At 38.5% G+C, this 16865-nt stretch overlaps 1 protein-coding gene across 1 annotated transcript in view; it reads left to right on the top strand.

Annotated features, from left to right (window-relative positions):
- LOC150089359 (NBAS subunit of NRZ tethering complex-like) overlaps nt 1–16865 on the top strand; it is a 1057261-nt gene that overhangs the window by 442524 nt on the left and 597872 nt on the right. Inside the window, exon 32 of the mRNA XM_090389247.1 lies at nt 13302–13414. Within this exon, the coding sequence (XP_090245373.1) occupies nt 13302–13414 (113 nt within the window). The remainder of the gene's footprint in view (nt 1–13301; nt 13415–16865) is intronic.

Below are 16865 nucleotides of genomic sequence, written 5' to 3'. Positions count from 1 at the left end.
TCAGTAACCAGTATTCAGCAGTGTACACCCGCTTGAGGTTTTATGTGCTACAGAGGCCCATATTTCTGCACCATAAAGAATGGTGGGGTAGGCGGTGGAGGTGATGAACCTTTTAACAGTGACAGGATGTCGGATGTGTAGCTGCTGCTGCTTTGTGATCCACCGTAGACGAGAAAATTTGGTACTGATTTTGTTGATCTGGTTGACAAAGGACTTTTGGTCAAACAGAACGCCAAGGTCTGTGCGAGGGTACGTTTGGTATTCGTACCCCTGTGAGTGAAATGTTGTGTACTGTCAGCAAGGATTTAAGGGAGAATATAACCTGAGCAGACTTCAGTGGGTTGATTTTTAGTTTGAAGTTTGCCAGGTACAATTCTAGATCCTTAAGTTGGGAATTGATCCTGTTGCTGAGCTGAATGGGGTTGTCGCCAGGGTTAATTTGAGTCAGCAGTTTGAGGTCATCGCCATAGCATAGGAGACCATTCGTTGAGGCAATAATGGGCACGATGATAGCTGTGAACAGGACACCTCCTGTGCGGTACTCCAGCAGTAATGTCGCAGGATAGGGTGTGTTGTTGCCGATGGAGAATAAGTATTCTGTGCCAGAGAAGAGATTCCAAAAAGCACAGCATATCACCTCGAATGTGAAATTTCTCCTTAAGTAGGAGAAGCAAGGCTGGGATCAACATGGCATCAAAGGCTGCGCTTAAGTCGAGATATGTGGTTGCTAGTTCAGCTCTTTGTTCAAATGCTAAGAGGATGCGTTCTGTGGTGGCTGCCAAGTTAGTGATTGATGATTTTCCTGCGATGGCATAGTGGATTTCAGGTAGTTTTGTCTGGAGGATTTGTTGAGTAATTGTAGGTAGCAAAGCCTTTTCAAGAGTTTTTAACAGACAAGAGGCAACTGATATGGGTCTGAACTGGCTGACGTTTATGGCAAATTGGTTTTTAGGGATGGGGTACACTCTGTACTTATTCCATTGGGGTGGGGAAATAATGCTCAGCGAGGCATCTGAGAGAAGAGGGGTCTATGATGAATGTGCTCAAGCATTTGATCATAAATTGCGGAATTCCATCCTTCCCAACAGTGGCTGTTGCGGGAAGGGAATTGATGGCACGTATGAACTCCTGTTTTGTGATCTGGATAGTCCCTAGGACATATGAAGGGTTTTCATAATCAGGCTGGACAACTGTAGATGGGACTGTGGTTGTATTTGAAAACCTGGCGATGTATTTGAGCCATTCTTGAGGATCAAGCATATGATTGAATCCACCATGTGGGGCAGCATAGAATGGCTTTCCTTTCCTCAGAGTGTGGTTAAGATTTACTTGGATTGCAGCAGCTTTTTTTCGATTAAAGTGGGCTCCGGAACGGGAAAAGGCGATTCTGTCTTGACTGCCATTCGTAAGCTTCCATTTCTTATGTAGGACTTGTTTCATTTTGAAGCAGTTGTTGAGGGCAGCAGTCCACGACGATCTGGAACGGGGAGTTACTGTTACTCGTTTGGTGGCAGCATAGTCGGTGACGGATTTAATCCAGTTAGACAAGAGTGTCACTGCGAGGCTGAGGTCGCAGTCAATGAGGACATCCCAACGAATGCAGGATGCTGCTTCTACACAGAGTTGAGGATTAAGGTATTTAGGTGCTGAAACCTATTTGACTTTTGCTTCTGTAATTGTGGAAACCTCTCTTTTGTTGAGTGGTGATTAACGTCAGTTGCCCTTTTCAGGTTCTTCTTGAGCGTATATGAATGATGGGCTTTTGTGGGTGGTTTTTGCCCTTTCCCATCTGTTTTTAGAAGTTGGCTGGAGCGAGGAGATGGTGCTCGACGATGTCCAGCGTTTGGCCATTTTTCAGATTCGTTTCTACATGGAGCTTCTGATGGAGGACTGGGAATTGATTTTTTGCAACATTCGGGGCAGACTGATACTGTAATAGCCTTTGGGTAATTTTTATATAATCTACAAAGATCGTCTGAGTTCAGAAGGTTAGTGAGTTTGCTTGGATCTGCTAGCTTACTCAGTTCGATCTTATTATAGATATCAAGGAGTATAAATTTCATCTCCTTGTTTTCTTTGTGTAGCACTGTGATGTCGTCTTGTAGCTCTGCCAGTTGTGCTTTTGAGATTTCATTTCCATGATCTATTTTCGCTATTGCTTCTGATGAGGGTGTCCTGAAGTTTAATAATTCATTTTCAAACTGATTAATTCTGGAGATCAACTGCTCGGTACTGTCAACAACTGCGTCCGTGGTTCCTGAACATGACACACTGTGTTCAGGCATCCTCAGTTCTAGAAGTTCATCAGGTTTCACACCTGTGATGTCGGTTCTCTGTTGCCCTGAGTCCTTTAACCGTGTAAACTCAGCAGAAAGTTGAGAGATTGCGGTCTGAATTTCGTTTACAGAATCGCTTAGCTCAGTTTGTAAATTAGGTGAAGTGTGATCAACATTCCTCAAGTCATTTTCTGCTTGTTTGCAAAGTTCACATTTCCAAGAATTTTGAATTTTCTTTGCAAGTCTTTTCAGATCAGCGTATGGGCTACAGGGCCCACAGAGGCGAACGGCTTTGCACAAAGTCCACACGAGGACATAGTCAACTTGATACCCACACCCTCATGGCTCATGGCTGCAGAAACTGTAGGTATTTAAGGATTATCAGTGTCCTTGAAGACAGCGAAAAACTGAACGGCGAATACAGAATACATGTAAAGTCGCTGAACGGACTGTGAGTGAGTGAGTGAGGAGTGGGTCAATGAGCCCTGAAGCATAAATTCCAGAAATGTTACAGATAAGCTTAGTGTCGGCAGCTCGTGCAGGCAGGGAGTTCTGTATGTTGTCATACAATCTGGAAAAGCAACGGACAAATTGCCTTTATCACTGAAAACAAAGTAATATTCAAAATTCAAAATTAACCCGAATCGAATTAAGAGCTTCTTGTAGTTATAGGTATAAGTGCACTTTACTATCACAGAAAGTTAGGGCTCTCTTTCAGCCTGGTTTAGCATCGATGGGGGCACCCTCCCCAGTCAAGTGCAGGGTATTTACGTGGCAACCGCGAGATAGCGGCACCTCTCTATATCCCTGCTGCCAGCCACATGGTGACCAGTGCGGTCTGGCAAACAAAGGATACAGATATTAACGCAAATAATCTGCTAATTTCCCAACAGAAATTTCAGATTTTCTTACCGGGGAAGTCCACTGGTTGACATCTTTGAGTAAGAACACATTTTGAGACAAGAACTGAAGTTAAAGCACATTTTTTAAACAAATTTCTACGGAGAGTTAAACTGCATGTCTTCACTATATGGCGGCTCATTCCATGAAGTTATAGTTGAAAACGTAAGACAATTAGATAATTTAGGTAATTTCAAAATAAATCTAATATATAATATACATTGTTTCTTCAAAACATTTTGGTTATTATTGTTTACAAACCATTTCCTAAATTAATTATTATTTTTAGGGTCCGTAGTCTGACGAAGGACCCTTATAATGTCACTCGGTTGTCTGTCTGTCCACCTGTCACAGCATTGCATCTGTGGAACCACTCAGTCTGTTGACTTGAAATTTTACATGGGTTTGTAGATCATGTGGGCCAACATAACGCCATATTGATTGTTGTTGGCAAAAATATGTCTGAGAAATGAGGGGGATAAAATGTTGTCGACCTATAGCTTATTATACACTGTTTGAAAGAGCTCAATGAGTAGGTTTAAAGTATAATTTTAAAATATTTTTAAAATTAAAAATAGTGGCGCTAGACAGGAAAATGTGAGTAAATTTTGTTCCCCCCCCCTCTCTATTTCCATCACTAACTGAGCTAAAAATTTTAAATGCATGCTAGCTATGTTTTATTCGATGCTTATCAAGGGAAAATTATTCCACTTGAAATCTATCATTTACTTTTTGTGTTAAAATTAAAAAAAACAATTTTTATTGCACTTTGATAGCCGCTTTGTACTAAGTAACTCTCCTTTCGGTGACAAAAAGGTTGCTAAATAGTTAGTTAATAATTCTATAAAGGTCATTTATAAATTTTGCGATAAGTATTTTTTAATAATTTTGAAAGCTGGAATTGTCCTGGCAAGGAGGTACTCAGAGAGCGCCAGTGTTGCGGTGGTGGGAAGGCACCTGCACAGAGCCTTGCACGGCCCTCAACTGCCAGTCGCTTCTCCCACCCTTATCATTCCTGACAATGTTTTTGTTAGTTCCTCAGTTTTAGGCCAAGCCAGGGTACTAGAAAAAATTTTTTCATTTACCATAAAGCTCTCTGTTTGAGATACAGCATTAACGACCATTTGTGACTACAAACCCTTCATCCTTAGGGCCAGGAATTCAGTAGTTGACCGATTTATTTTATAATACTTCATATTTGAAAATACATTAGGAATAACCTTGCTTATAATAATTTTATTGTAGGCCTTTTAAAATTTGTTTCGTATAAACTGGGTATTCTCATGTATGTTTGATTATCCGACACAATCTCAGTCCGAATTAGTTCGGATAAGCGACATTCTGCTGTATTACATTAGGGTCACCAGTTAAGTTATTATGTTTATCTGTGTATGTGCTAAGACTGTAAATTGCTTGTGTGTCCTCTCGTCACATTGACTGTTTTGCTGGACGAAAAAACCCATTTCTTGGGAAAAAAACTCGGCTATCTATGCCTGAGACCGACTAACTTAGCCACGGAGTGAAAAACTCCAATAAAAGTTCCCTCTGTCATCAACAGAATTCGAACCGTGGTCTTCTCCACTTGGTGTGGTGAGGACAGTGACAATATCACTGTACTACTCGTGCTGAATGAATGGTGGTGCATATGGGAAGAAATTATATTCACCAAATTTTCAAATACATGCAATATCTTAATTAAGTCAAGTTTGACTGAATTATGTGTATAGTCGAGCCAATGTTTCGTGAACGGTGGGAGTAAGGCCATGGGGATGAGTGAAAAAGAAAAGGGCATGAAATTTCGTCATTGGCAATGAGATTTTACAAACGTACCTATATCAAATTATATTTGTAGAGAAGCTGAGAAGATTGCAATTTTTATTTAAAAATAATGACCAAAATTTAATGGGGTCTAATTCTGTTTTGCAAGAGTTATTTTAATTTTGTTCTTGTTTTGCTAAATTATTTGAATTAATATTTTAGTTTTTTTTTTGTATTGTTTTTATGTTTCAATTTGTATTGTTTTTATGTTTCAATAAATTAATGAAAATATTAAAAATTGCATATTACTTCGACATCCAAAGGTGGTGCACTTGCACCACCTTGCTGCCAGCACCCATGCACACAACCAAAGTAGGTAAAATTTCACTAACAATTATTAACCATAGATTTTTACAGATGTATCCACAAACTGAGCTCTCTCTCTCATACTTTCTTTAAAGTGACATCAAACTTGTTCAAGAGTTTAAGCAAGTGCAGGTTACAAAGTTTGTCGAATTAGTGATATGGTAGAAGAGAGAAATGTCATCCAATTTTGCATGGATTACAAGTACACCTATGAGCGAAAACATTATGACCAGTGAGTTGTTATGCAAATCGTAGCAACTGCAGGTGTACTGTGGCGCATCCTGGGTCTGGACACAGTATAAAACCACCTGATACTGAGCTCTGTTAATCAGTGTTACTCTTGTTCTTCAGATGGGAAAGGCAGTGGAGTTTGAGAAAGGCCAAATTGTAATGACCAGATGACTGAGTTAGAGCTTATACGAAACGGCATGGCTGGTGGAGTGCTCATGGTCAGCTGGTTAGTACCTACCAAAAGTGGTCTGCGGTAGGGAAACCCATGAACCACCTGCGGAGGTGTTGGATGACCATGGCTCATCGATGCTCAAGGTGAGCTAAGGTTCTCCCGGATGGTACATGGAAACAGAAGGGCACTGTGGTGCAACTTGCCGGTAATTGGAATGCTAGTGATGGGAGTAATGTATCACAACATACAATACATTGAACTCTGCTGATAATGGAGCTGTGTAGCTGCAGGCCACTCCGAGTGCCCATGCTAACCATGTCTCACTGAAGACAGCGCCTACAATGGGCACACAAGCATCGAAACTGGACCTTGAGTGATTGGAAGATTGTCTGGTCAGATGAATCACGTTTCCTGTTGCACTATGTGGACGGTTGGGTAAGTGTGCATTGTTTACCTGAAGAAGTGATGGTGCCTGGATGTACTGTGGAACGAAAACAAGTCGGTGGCAGTGGTGTCATGCTTTGGGCGATGTTCTGCTGAGATACTCTGGGTCCAGTCATCCATGTGCCGGGCACTCTGATGTCTACCACCTACCTAAACATCATTGCTAACCAGGTACACTCCTTCCATGGCAACGGTCTTCCCCTCTGGCGGTGCTGTCTTTCAGCAGGATAATGTGCCACACCACACCACACCACACCTCCCAGATTGTTCAAGACTGGTTCGCAGAACATGAAGAAGACTTTCAGGTATTGCCCTGGCCTCCAAATTCCCCAGACATCAATCTCATCGAGCATCTGTGATTTGTGTTGGAACAGCAACTCTGATCTGCTGCTTCTCAACCACAGACCTTACAGGAGTTAAAGGATCTGCTTACGTGTTGGCACCAGATACCACAAGACACATTTAGAAATCTTCTACAGTCCATGCCTCACCAGATACGAGCTGTTTTGGCTGCATGTGGAGGACCGACATCATATTAGGTAGGTGGTCATAATCTTTTGGCTCATCAGTGTACTTCACAACAAATAATATCCGAAAATATGGATATCCTCTCTTTAGAAGGTATGAACAATTATACATACAGAAATAACACTATTCCAGTTTTAACATATAGAAATAATACTGTTCCAGTTTTAACGTACAGATTCATTGAGCTGTATGTCATATATCAGCAAAAATCAAACTTTGTAATCTTTATTCTGTGCAAGTAATCATGAAAACTTTCACTTTTTTTTCTCATTTCTTGTGAATTCCTTAACAATAGTTGATTTTGTTTAAATCTTCTACTGTGAAACCTTTTTCTCTGTAGCACACTCATTTTTATGTGGTGAATAATGATGCAAAATATGTGAATTCCCAATCCAACTGCTGCATTATAGTTCATATGTTTTTTTTTTTTCTTCCAGTACTTTTATCAAAATGGATTACATGTGCATGAATAACCTATTTCGCTAGCATATATAATTGCTTAGCATTGTCTGTGCTTGTTAACAGGAGAGATTGCTCCTACAGAGATGGGATACACTTAAATAGAAAGGGTGCAAGAATATTTTCTGATGCTGCTATCGAGGCAATGTTAGTTGGGTCAGAAAACCGCTATCTTGGTTTGATTCACAGACTAATCAGTTAACAGTAGCCACAGGCAGTGGTGGAAGTGGTTCTTGCACTGCTTCTATTGGAATAAGCAGCATCCTGGAAAGTTAGGTGCTGGGGATTTCAAGAACTGCTGGGACACATCACGGAACAAATAAATACATGGCTGTGTTAGAGTAACTAAGAGTAAGAACAGGTGCATGTATACTTGCATCTACACCAATGCTAGTTGTATAGTAAATAAATTTGATGAATTTGAAGTGCTGGTCAAGACATCAATAGCGGATATTGTTGGGACAATAACTGCCTTTGATGTCCACCAGTGTCTGCCAATTCCGCATTCTTTATATCTGTGTGACACCGCGTCTCTGATGTGGTGTCACACAGATATAAAGAATGTGGAATTGGAATTTGGGAGTACAAAGGATAGACAGGATTGGAAGAGAGGAGGGGTTATGCTGTTAGTTAGGAAACAGATAAAATCTAAGGAAGTGCATCCAGTTGACATACATGGACAGAGCAATGTTGAGTCAGTATGGTGTGACATAAACACTGGGAAAGAAAAAATGATGGTAGGAGTTTGTTATAGGCCTAATGACTCTGATGAGTATAATAAACAATTATAGAAATAGAGTGGGCCAGTAAATCAGTGTCTTATAATGGGAGATTTTTAGCTTCCCAGATATTGACTGGAACTTGTGGGTTGGTCACTCAAACACTAGCAAGCCTTTTGTGGATTTATTGGATCTCTGTTTTCTAAAGCATCATGTTAGAGAGGCAACCGATTGATCTGATTATTAGCAGTGATTATTCATGCATTAGGAATTTACAGATAAAGAAGCCACTAGGTGGCAGTGATCACAGTGTACTGATGTGGATTTACTTAAAGATGAAACTACCGTCAGGGGTAAAGGGAAGGGTTTTTGCTTTCATAAAGGTGACTACAGTGGTCTTTGAGATTTTTAAAATTGTATACATTGGGACCAACTGGTGATGTTACCAACAGCAAATTCTAAATGGGAAGCATTCAAGCAATTAATCTTGGAAGCTACTAGGCTTTTCTTTCCTGCTAAGATATACTGTTCTGGCTTTAGCCCAAATGGCTGTCAGATGAACTAGTAAGACTTGTGGCAGAGAAGAAAAATGCATGGGATGTATATATAAATTATCAGGCAACACAGAAGCCTATGGTAGATATAAGCTAGTCTGTAATCAAGGCACAATGTAAGTTTAGGCAAACGAAGGCAGATTATAAGTTAATCTTTGGCAAAGGATGCAAAGAAAAACAGCAAAGACTTCTTTACTTGTATAAACTCTAAAGGAGGGGCATGAATCAGATTGGTGCCCTTTCAGTCAGTAATGGTTAGACTGTGAGTGATCATTCTCAGATAGCTGCCAATCTAAATGAGTATTTTGCATCAACATTCACACGTGAGGAGTTATTCAAGGAGGAGAAGGCCAGATGTTAATCAAACTAACACTGGGTTAAATGATTTTGTAATAACAGAGCAAAGTGGGGGAGAAATTGTTGAAGCTAAACATAAGAAAGGCACCTGGGGTGGATGGGATCTATCCCCTTATATTAAAGGAGGTGGCAGAGGAAGTAAGCAAACCCTTAGCCCCAATTATGAGAGCATCCTTGGACTCAGGAGAAGTACCCATGGACTGGAGATGTGCAAATGTATCTCCAATTCACAAAGGGGGATCAAAGGGTTACACTAGAAATTACAGACCTGTTAGTTTGACTTCTGTTCCAGGGAAAATAATGGAGTCACTGGTTAAAGAAGTATTGCAAGATCATCTAAACAAGACTGCAGTAATAATTAAGACACCATGGGTTTGTTAAGGGGAAGTCTTGTCTGACCAATTTGATTGGATACTATGACATGGTCACAAAGGAACTGGATGCAAAAAATAATTTTGATATCATATACTTGGATTTCAGGTTCGCTTTTGATACCGTTGTACATGGAAGACTACTGTACAAATTGGAGCAGTATAGCATTAAGGGCAAGTTGCTATAATGGATAAAAGGATAGTTGAGTGGGAGAAGACAGTGAGTGGTAATCAGTGGACACTGCCCTTTGTGAACTAATGTTATTATTGGTGCCTCTTAAAGTTTGGTGTTGAGCTCATTGTTGTTTTGTTTATTTATCAGTGATATTGATGAAGGTATATGAAATTTAATGTCAAAGTTTGCACATGATACAAAGGTTGGAATGGTTGTTAATAACAGTAATGGCAGTATGCTGCTGCAACAAGATCTGGTAAAGTTGGTCAGATGGGCTGAGAAGTGGCAACCGAAGTTAACATTGACAAATGCAAAGTACTGTATTTGGTAACCCCAGAGAAATGTACCAACTGTGGTGTTACACCGAAGGTAGTGGAGAATGAAAGAGACCTGGGGGTAATTGTGCAGTCATATATGAAGTTTTCTGAGCAGTGCAGACATGTGGCCATGGGAGTCTTGTCAATGATATACAGGAATTTTGCTAGCAGCAATAAGGAGGTGCGTATCTCTCTTTGTATAAGGCAATGGTCAGACCACACCTTGAATACAATGTATAGGTCTCTGGGAGTCTTATTTTAGGATGGATGTAGAGGTGCTAGATTGAGTAGAGAGAAGGGCAACAAGGCTGTTGAGGTGAACAACCGGGTGCCCTTAGGAAGATAGGCTTAAGTTCTGCAAGTTGTAGCGTCTGGACACTAGGCACCTGCGAGGTGATCTGACTGAGGTGAGCAGGCTCAATGCTGATGCGATTCTTCTTTTCGCTCAGGTTACAAACCTGAGGGGCCATAAAATTAAATTGAGGAAAGACAGTTGTTGAATAGATGTGCAAAAATTTCCCTTTAGCCGGTGGGTAGTTGATTGCTGGAATAAACTTCCATCTGTTCTTGTGGAAGTTGATAGCTTAAATAAATTCAAGGAAGATATTGACAAGCTTTTGTAGTGAATGGATAGGTGAAATTGGGAGGTTTTTTTTGGCTGATGCTGTTTAAGCTTGCTTTCTTGCATCATATGCCTCTAATGCTAACAGTAAAAAATTAAAATGGGTCATATACTGTGTATGATAGTATATGTTGTGTGTTAGCAGGTTTTTGTTATACAGTAGCCCATTCATTTTCAATATTTGATCTTTGTCATTAATTAGTTTTTCAAAAGCTGCTAACAGTTGATAACTGTCTACCTCACAATTTCTCTAAGAGAGTAATCTCTCAGATCATTTCAAAATTCTGCGAACTCCACTTCCCTATCACCCAGGTAGAATTTTGAAAAAAATTACCAAGATAGCACAAAACCGTAATATCAAAGTTTACTTCAACACTGGCAGGTATACTTAAATCTCTCTTCCCCTCCATACACTCAGTCCTGGAATTCTGTTTTCTGGGTGGACCGATGGTGTGGGAAAACTTACGTCAGGAAGTATTACTGGTCCCTAGAACTGTGAATTTAAGTCAACATATTAACATCAGGGAGACCTGGAGATGAGTGATATAGTACACCAGTGCACCTTTGAAAAAGATGCAGCTAATACATGTAACCCCAGCATTCTAGTAGTTGTTCACAACAAAAAAATGTAAGGAATTCATGGAGGCCTTATGAATATAACCTAGCCTTACCCAAACTTCAACAGAGATAAAAGGATATGTACCAGTGACATTTCATATTTCGGCTTTTTTTTACCTTATATGCATTTTTCAGAATTTTTATTTTTTTATTTTTTGAGGGATATTTTTCTGATGCAAAATTGGAAATTGGGTGTAGTCGTTAGCATTAGCATTAGTAGAGGCATTTGATGCAAGAAAGCAAGCTTATGCAGCATCAGCCAAAAAAAAAAAAAAAAACCCACTTCCACTTCACCCCTCTGTTCGTTCAAAATACCTGTCCAGCTGAGCCTTAAACTTATTTAGGCTATCAACCTCCACCACAAGGGAGGGAAGTCTGTTCCACCAACCAACCACCCGCTGGCTAAAGACAAATTTCCGCACGTCTATCCTACATCTGTCTTTCCTCAATTTGATTTTATGCCCTCTCAGGTGATTTTTCTGAGCTAGAGGAAGAATCCCATCAGCATTGAGCATGCTTAAACCATTCAAGGCTTTATACAAGGCTTTATGTTATAACAGAAGATGACTAAAAATATGCACACAGCTCTGTGAAATTTCGGAGCTTGTAAATCTTAATTAATAAAACAACATTTTAAACTGAACAAAAAAGCTAAAAATAAATTTTTTTATATATAAAAAAAAAGAAAATTGTCCAGAACATGTTTACATTTAGGGTACTAAAGCATATGCTTGCTATTTAGGGGATACAGTGGGTTAAGGGTTAATTGGATGAAGTGGCGGTGGTGTTTGATGATTTTTTGTGTCCTGCATCCATCACTTCCTGCTTACTTTTTTTTTTTTTTTTTTTTTGATTTGGTAGTTGTTGGCGCATCGGCTTCTGTGGCCATATTGCACCTCCCAAGGTTTTTGCAGTACTTTGATCCAAGCCCGAGGCGGGAATCGAACCCGCGACCTTTGGGTTGCCGGACAGGTACTTTACCCACTCGGCTAGCCCGGTCGGCTTCCTGCTTACTACAAAACATTTCAGGTGAAAGTGCACTTTGTCTTTTACATAACCAGTCTTAATCATGGTAATTGACAATGGTCTTCATCACCTTTGTCAGTATCTAATGCGTGTGTGTGATTACGACTTTTTCTCATCTTGGAGTTCCAACTTATGGAAATGTATAATCAGATACGATAGTTTTTGCTAACTTACTTCTGAGGCTTTTTGAATGGTATTCCAGAGAATTACAGTAATTCTCTTACAGTAATTAGGGGATGTGACAAGCACTGTGAGTAGGTATTGGTTTTGGCTTGCTGATTTATAATGCTGATTTTGTGAATCACATATTGTGCAATTGTCTGACAACTACACCTAGACTTAGGAACAATAAAGGTAACATCTTCAGCAACAATACAGATCAATATCCAAAGTAGTCCAGAAATCCATTTTCTGATTTTTTTGTTTTCTAAAATGGGTGAATATAGCACACCACTTCAGAATTATCAAATTTATTTCTGAGGTCGGCCACTTGCTCAAGTGGTACATTGGTCTGTCCAGTTAGCACTTCCATTTGGTTAGGGGTATCTTATATCCATCTTATCAACATGTTTAGCTTGCATAGCATCCTTAATATGTTACCTAAAATAAAAGATAGTGATCCAGAGGATTGCTTTGGCTGAAAATTCCAAAATAGGACATTGTTTAATATGGAAAAGGGTTCAACAAACTCAGCCTGTTTCGAAGCAGTTTTGTGAAACTGCATATTAGCTTGCCCATTGTGTATGATTGTAAAGAATAGGAAATTGAGCTGCTTAAATTCCTTGCAATGACCTTGCAAGACAATGATCAAAGGAATGGAATGAAAAAGTGCACTGTTTATTGCATTTTTCTCTTGTTGTAGGTGACATTGTGTATTAGAGTACATAGTACTGTACAGTACTATGTGAAGAGAAGTGGTTTTGACTTCACTTCTTGACAAAAAGTTTAAGGTTGGTTATTTTTTAATTTGTACTTCAACATTTACTCATTTTTAATAGAGAGCACATAGAAAATGCTTTTATTGGAAATCATGATTTACAGTCTGGTTGAAGAGGAACAAAAAGCTAATTTTCATCCAGCACTTCTCATACATTCACTTTCTGCTAGATTAATGAGATAGTAGTTCTCAATGTAGAAGAAGAGTTGGGAGGTTATTCTCAAGCTCAAATAAGAATGACTCAGTTTGTCCTATGATAAGTTGAGATATTCACTGAAAATAATTGTTAAAAAACAGTTAGGCGAATAGTTAAATTTACATATGGGAAACATACACCCATTGAGGAGTTTTGTATTTGTTTGGGCACTGTATTATAAACTATAAAATTTTTTAATTTAGCCTGTATATTTTGTAATTGGTAATCTTTCTTTTTATTGATACTTACTCTACCAGCTTCATTATCTTTATTAGAGAATGTTTAGAACTTATTGAAGACCCTCCTGAGAGCATCCATCAAGAGTTAGACCTGATTTCATCTCTTTCATTACTTGAAGAATTCTCTGTTAAGATGCTTCCTTTGCAAGGTAATCCTTATAATTAAAATCATATAATTTTTGATACATTTAACATTCTATAGCATATCTTAAGAATTTTGTGTTTTTCACATTCTGTAAAGACTACAGTAGATACTCTACCAGCTTCATTATCTTTTTTTAAGTCTTCTTGATGTACCCAGTTGATAATTTAATTCACAGAGTGGACTTGCCTTAGCAAATGATATTAAGACAATGTTGTAAGACACTATTAAACCAATGTTAAGAGTGTTTGTTGGAACAGTTACACAAGTGAACAAAATAACCACCAGAATACAGGTGCTTAACAACAAGTTTATGCTTCATAATTCAGCTGGCTAACATCACCAGGCCTAAAGTGGATAACAAATTAGAATTACAGTATACAATAATAAAATTTCAAGTTTGCAATTATGGGATATAAAATTCCAGTTACTTCGGAATTTTATATCCCATAATTTTATTAATAAGAAAATAAATTAAGGAAAAACTATTTAGACATATTGATTTAAATAATCACAGGAATATGCTGCACGCCATATAAATGCCTTTTCATTGTGATCAGTGATTGCATTAAAATTATGTTATAAGATGGAAAAAAAAATACACCAGCAGCACACAGATATGGTTGGGATACTAATAGGTCTTCTATAACAGATTAATTACAGATCTTTATTTACTGCCTTGTGCCTGTCTGTATCAGATTTGAAATCACCTTAGTTCATGTTGCCCGACCTGAATAATGGTGTTTCTTGAAATGTTATCTTGCTTTAGCAATTTTCTGTCCAATATCACTCCCGTGTTTTCATTCAGGATCAAATCAGGACTATTTCCTGGCCATGAAAAAGGTCAGATATTGCAATCTTCTTTCTGAAAAGCTAAGCTTTATAAAAAAAAAACAAATAAAAACCACTTATTGTTTTAAACAAGTTAAAATTAGCATGCTATAAATTGCATTAAATAATTATGTAATGTACTAACCTTACATGCAGTGTGGCATGATGCAGACTCATGTTGGAGAACACAGTTTTCTGTTCCCTGAGAGAACTCTCCGACGATGAGTAAGAAGAGTTGCCTTTAAAATTTTTGTGTAGTAACCATTAACAGTATCATTAAAAAATGTATTCTACGTACTCCTTTGCTTGTTATTCGTACCAGAGCAGTCTGGCCCAGTAGAAGTTTTACTGTTAATTGAATACAGATAGGTGCTAAGCTTTGTTAGATCTATCTTGAATGTAGTATTTACCATCCAATTCATGGAGATTAAATTTGGTTTCATCAGATAATATTACCGAATCCTGTTGCTTAATGTCCAATTTTAATTCAGGTTAGTTGTTCTTTCCTTTTGGATTTGTCAATAAGGGTTTCTTATGAGGTTGATATGCTTTCAGACCATTCATCACAAATTTTTTTTTGGACAAGTTTTATAACTTGCATTTACCCCCAGTATGTTCCTTCTGCATGGATTTCAGGTCTATGGAACATGCACGACTATTGTGGATGCATAGACCATTCAAAATTCTGCCCTGTGCTGCAGTACTTTTCTGGTTCCAGATTTTCTTTTGACATCTCTGATCTCATGTTTTTCTTTAAGTAACCTTGATGCAGTAGACTGGTCGCAGACAACCTTTGCAACCATATGTCAACTTGTAAAGCACTACTTATCAAGAGCAATATTTTTACACTTTTATTCCTCAAAGTTAACTGACTGTATGCCACTGCATTGCTGAATAGGAACGGAAGACAGATAGCATCATGTCCCTGCTTGTATAAAACAAGGTCATTTAATATTACTGTAAATTACAGAATGTAAATGCAGTACTACTCTAATATTACAGAATGATGATGCAATACTATTATAATATTGCATAGTGATAGTGCAATACTTTTCTAATATTACATAATGTTGATGCAATGCCACACTAGTTTTGCAGGATGATGTAATACTGCTTTGAGATTATATGATTTTACCTATAGAGGAATTTATTAAGGAAACATTAAACTGAAGAGGGTGATGCAGTTTATGTCCCACCACCCCTGTAGAGTTGCACACATGCATTTTAGTAAGATGAAACCATGTACTGTACATTACGAAACTACATTAATTACAAGTGTTTAATACAAAAGTACTGAGGTTAAGCCTTTCATACTTGATGATAATCTATTGGACCCAGGACAACTTTCAGCAATTTCATGCCATTCATATTCTATCCACATGTTTAGATTGGAAATGAAACTGCATTATAATAGTTTCTTTGCATTCAATGAAAAATAGCAGTTCAGGTTCCTCATAATTGAATGTGTATCGAAAAAACCAAATGTTATACTTTCTTCACTGTGTATTAAATATACTAACAAAATATTCAAGAAAATTCATCCATTGGCAGTTTCATCTTAAATTGCAGAAACTGATGTCAAACAGAAAGTACCACATTATACACTGAATAAAAAATTAGAATTAGTGATACTGTTAGCCATGTAATGTAAGGAAGCTGCAGGCATTTGCTGTGTTGGGAGTGGGGGAGAGCAAGAGAGAATATAGAATACAAAATAAAATAAATAATTATTATTTCTTTTATTTTGTATTGAGGAGCAATTATCCCAGCGCTTACAACACTGGACCACCAATATCATGGACTTGGGCTCAAATCCCGCTGGGGGGGGGGTCACAGAGGAAGGGAAAATTGAAAAAGTCGCTTAATCAGACCTACCTCCTCCAAGGTTGAAGTGATGGCTGAGGTAGAGCGTAGTGCCATCTGGTATCACTCCCATAAGTACTACCCACCACTAAACAGGTCCACCTCCATAACTGGTTGAAGATGAGATACTGCATCGAGTCACTCACATTCAGGTCTTAGGCAGAGCGTTCGGTTCAAAAAGTTGGAGACAGTCTCCTGTGGATGAAAATGGAGTCAATGATGGTCTCCCATTATTTTACCACAACTGTAGAGCAAGACCATGCAGCTCAACCAACTGGAAGTGCTTCTTGCACAACTGCACTAGTGACCACCCAGGAGGAAAGAAGGAGCCAATGCATGACGTGGAGAATCAAAATGAATACGTCCATGATGCAAGCATATTGCAAAGTAATGAAACTAGAGACAGACATGATAATGTACCGGACAAAACTACACACAAAACTACAGAAGACCCTTACGGCTCTTGCAATCTTGGAAAAATCAAGCTGGATGTAAGAAATCAACTAAAAACAACAAACACAGACACAACAGAACCAGAACTGGACATGGAACAGCAATTACAAGAATTACAACCCAGAGCAGCTGAAGTGGAAACAGACAAGATTGTAATATCCAGAATCGAAGAAGAGTTCAAGAAACCCCTAGCAGAATTCGAGAGAATGGACTGCATAAAGACCCACATCATACTGAAACAAAGGCCCACCAGAATCCTGTGGCAGTTCACAGACCACATGAATAAGCAAATAATACCAGATTATCTCGAC

This window comes from Mastigoproctus giganteus, chromosome 2 (assembly GCF_048544385.1).
Source record: "Mastigoproctus giganteus isolate SK-2022 chromosome 2, ASM4854438v1, whole genome shotgun sequence".
Lineage (NCBI taxonomy): Eukaryota > Metazoa > Arthropoda > Arachnida > Uropygi > Thelyphonidae > Mastigoproctus > Mastigoproctus giganteus.
The sequence above is the reverse complement of the archived record's forward strand: the minus strand, read 5'-3'. Positions and strand labels throughout refer to the sequence as shown.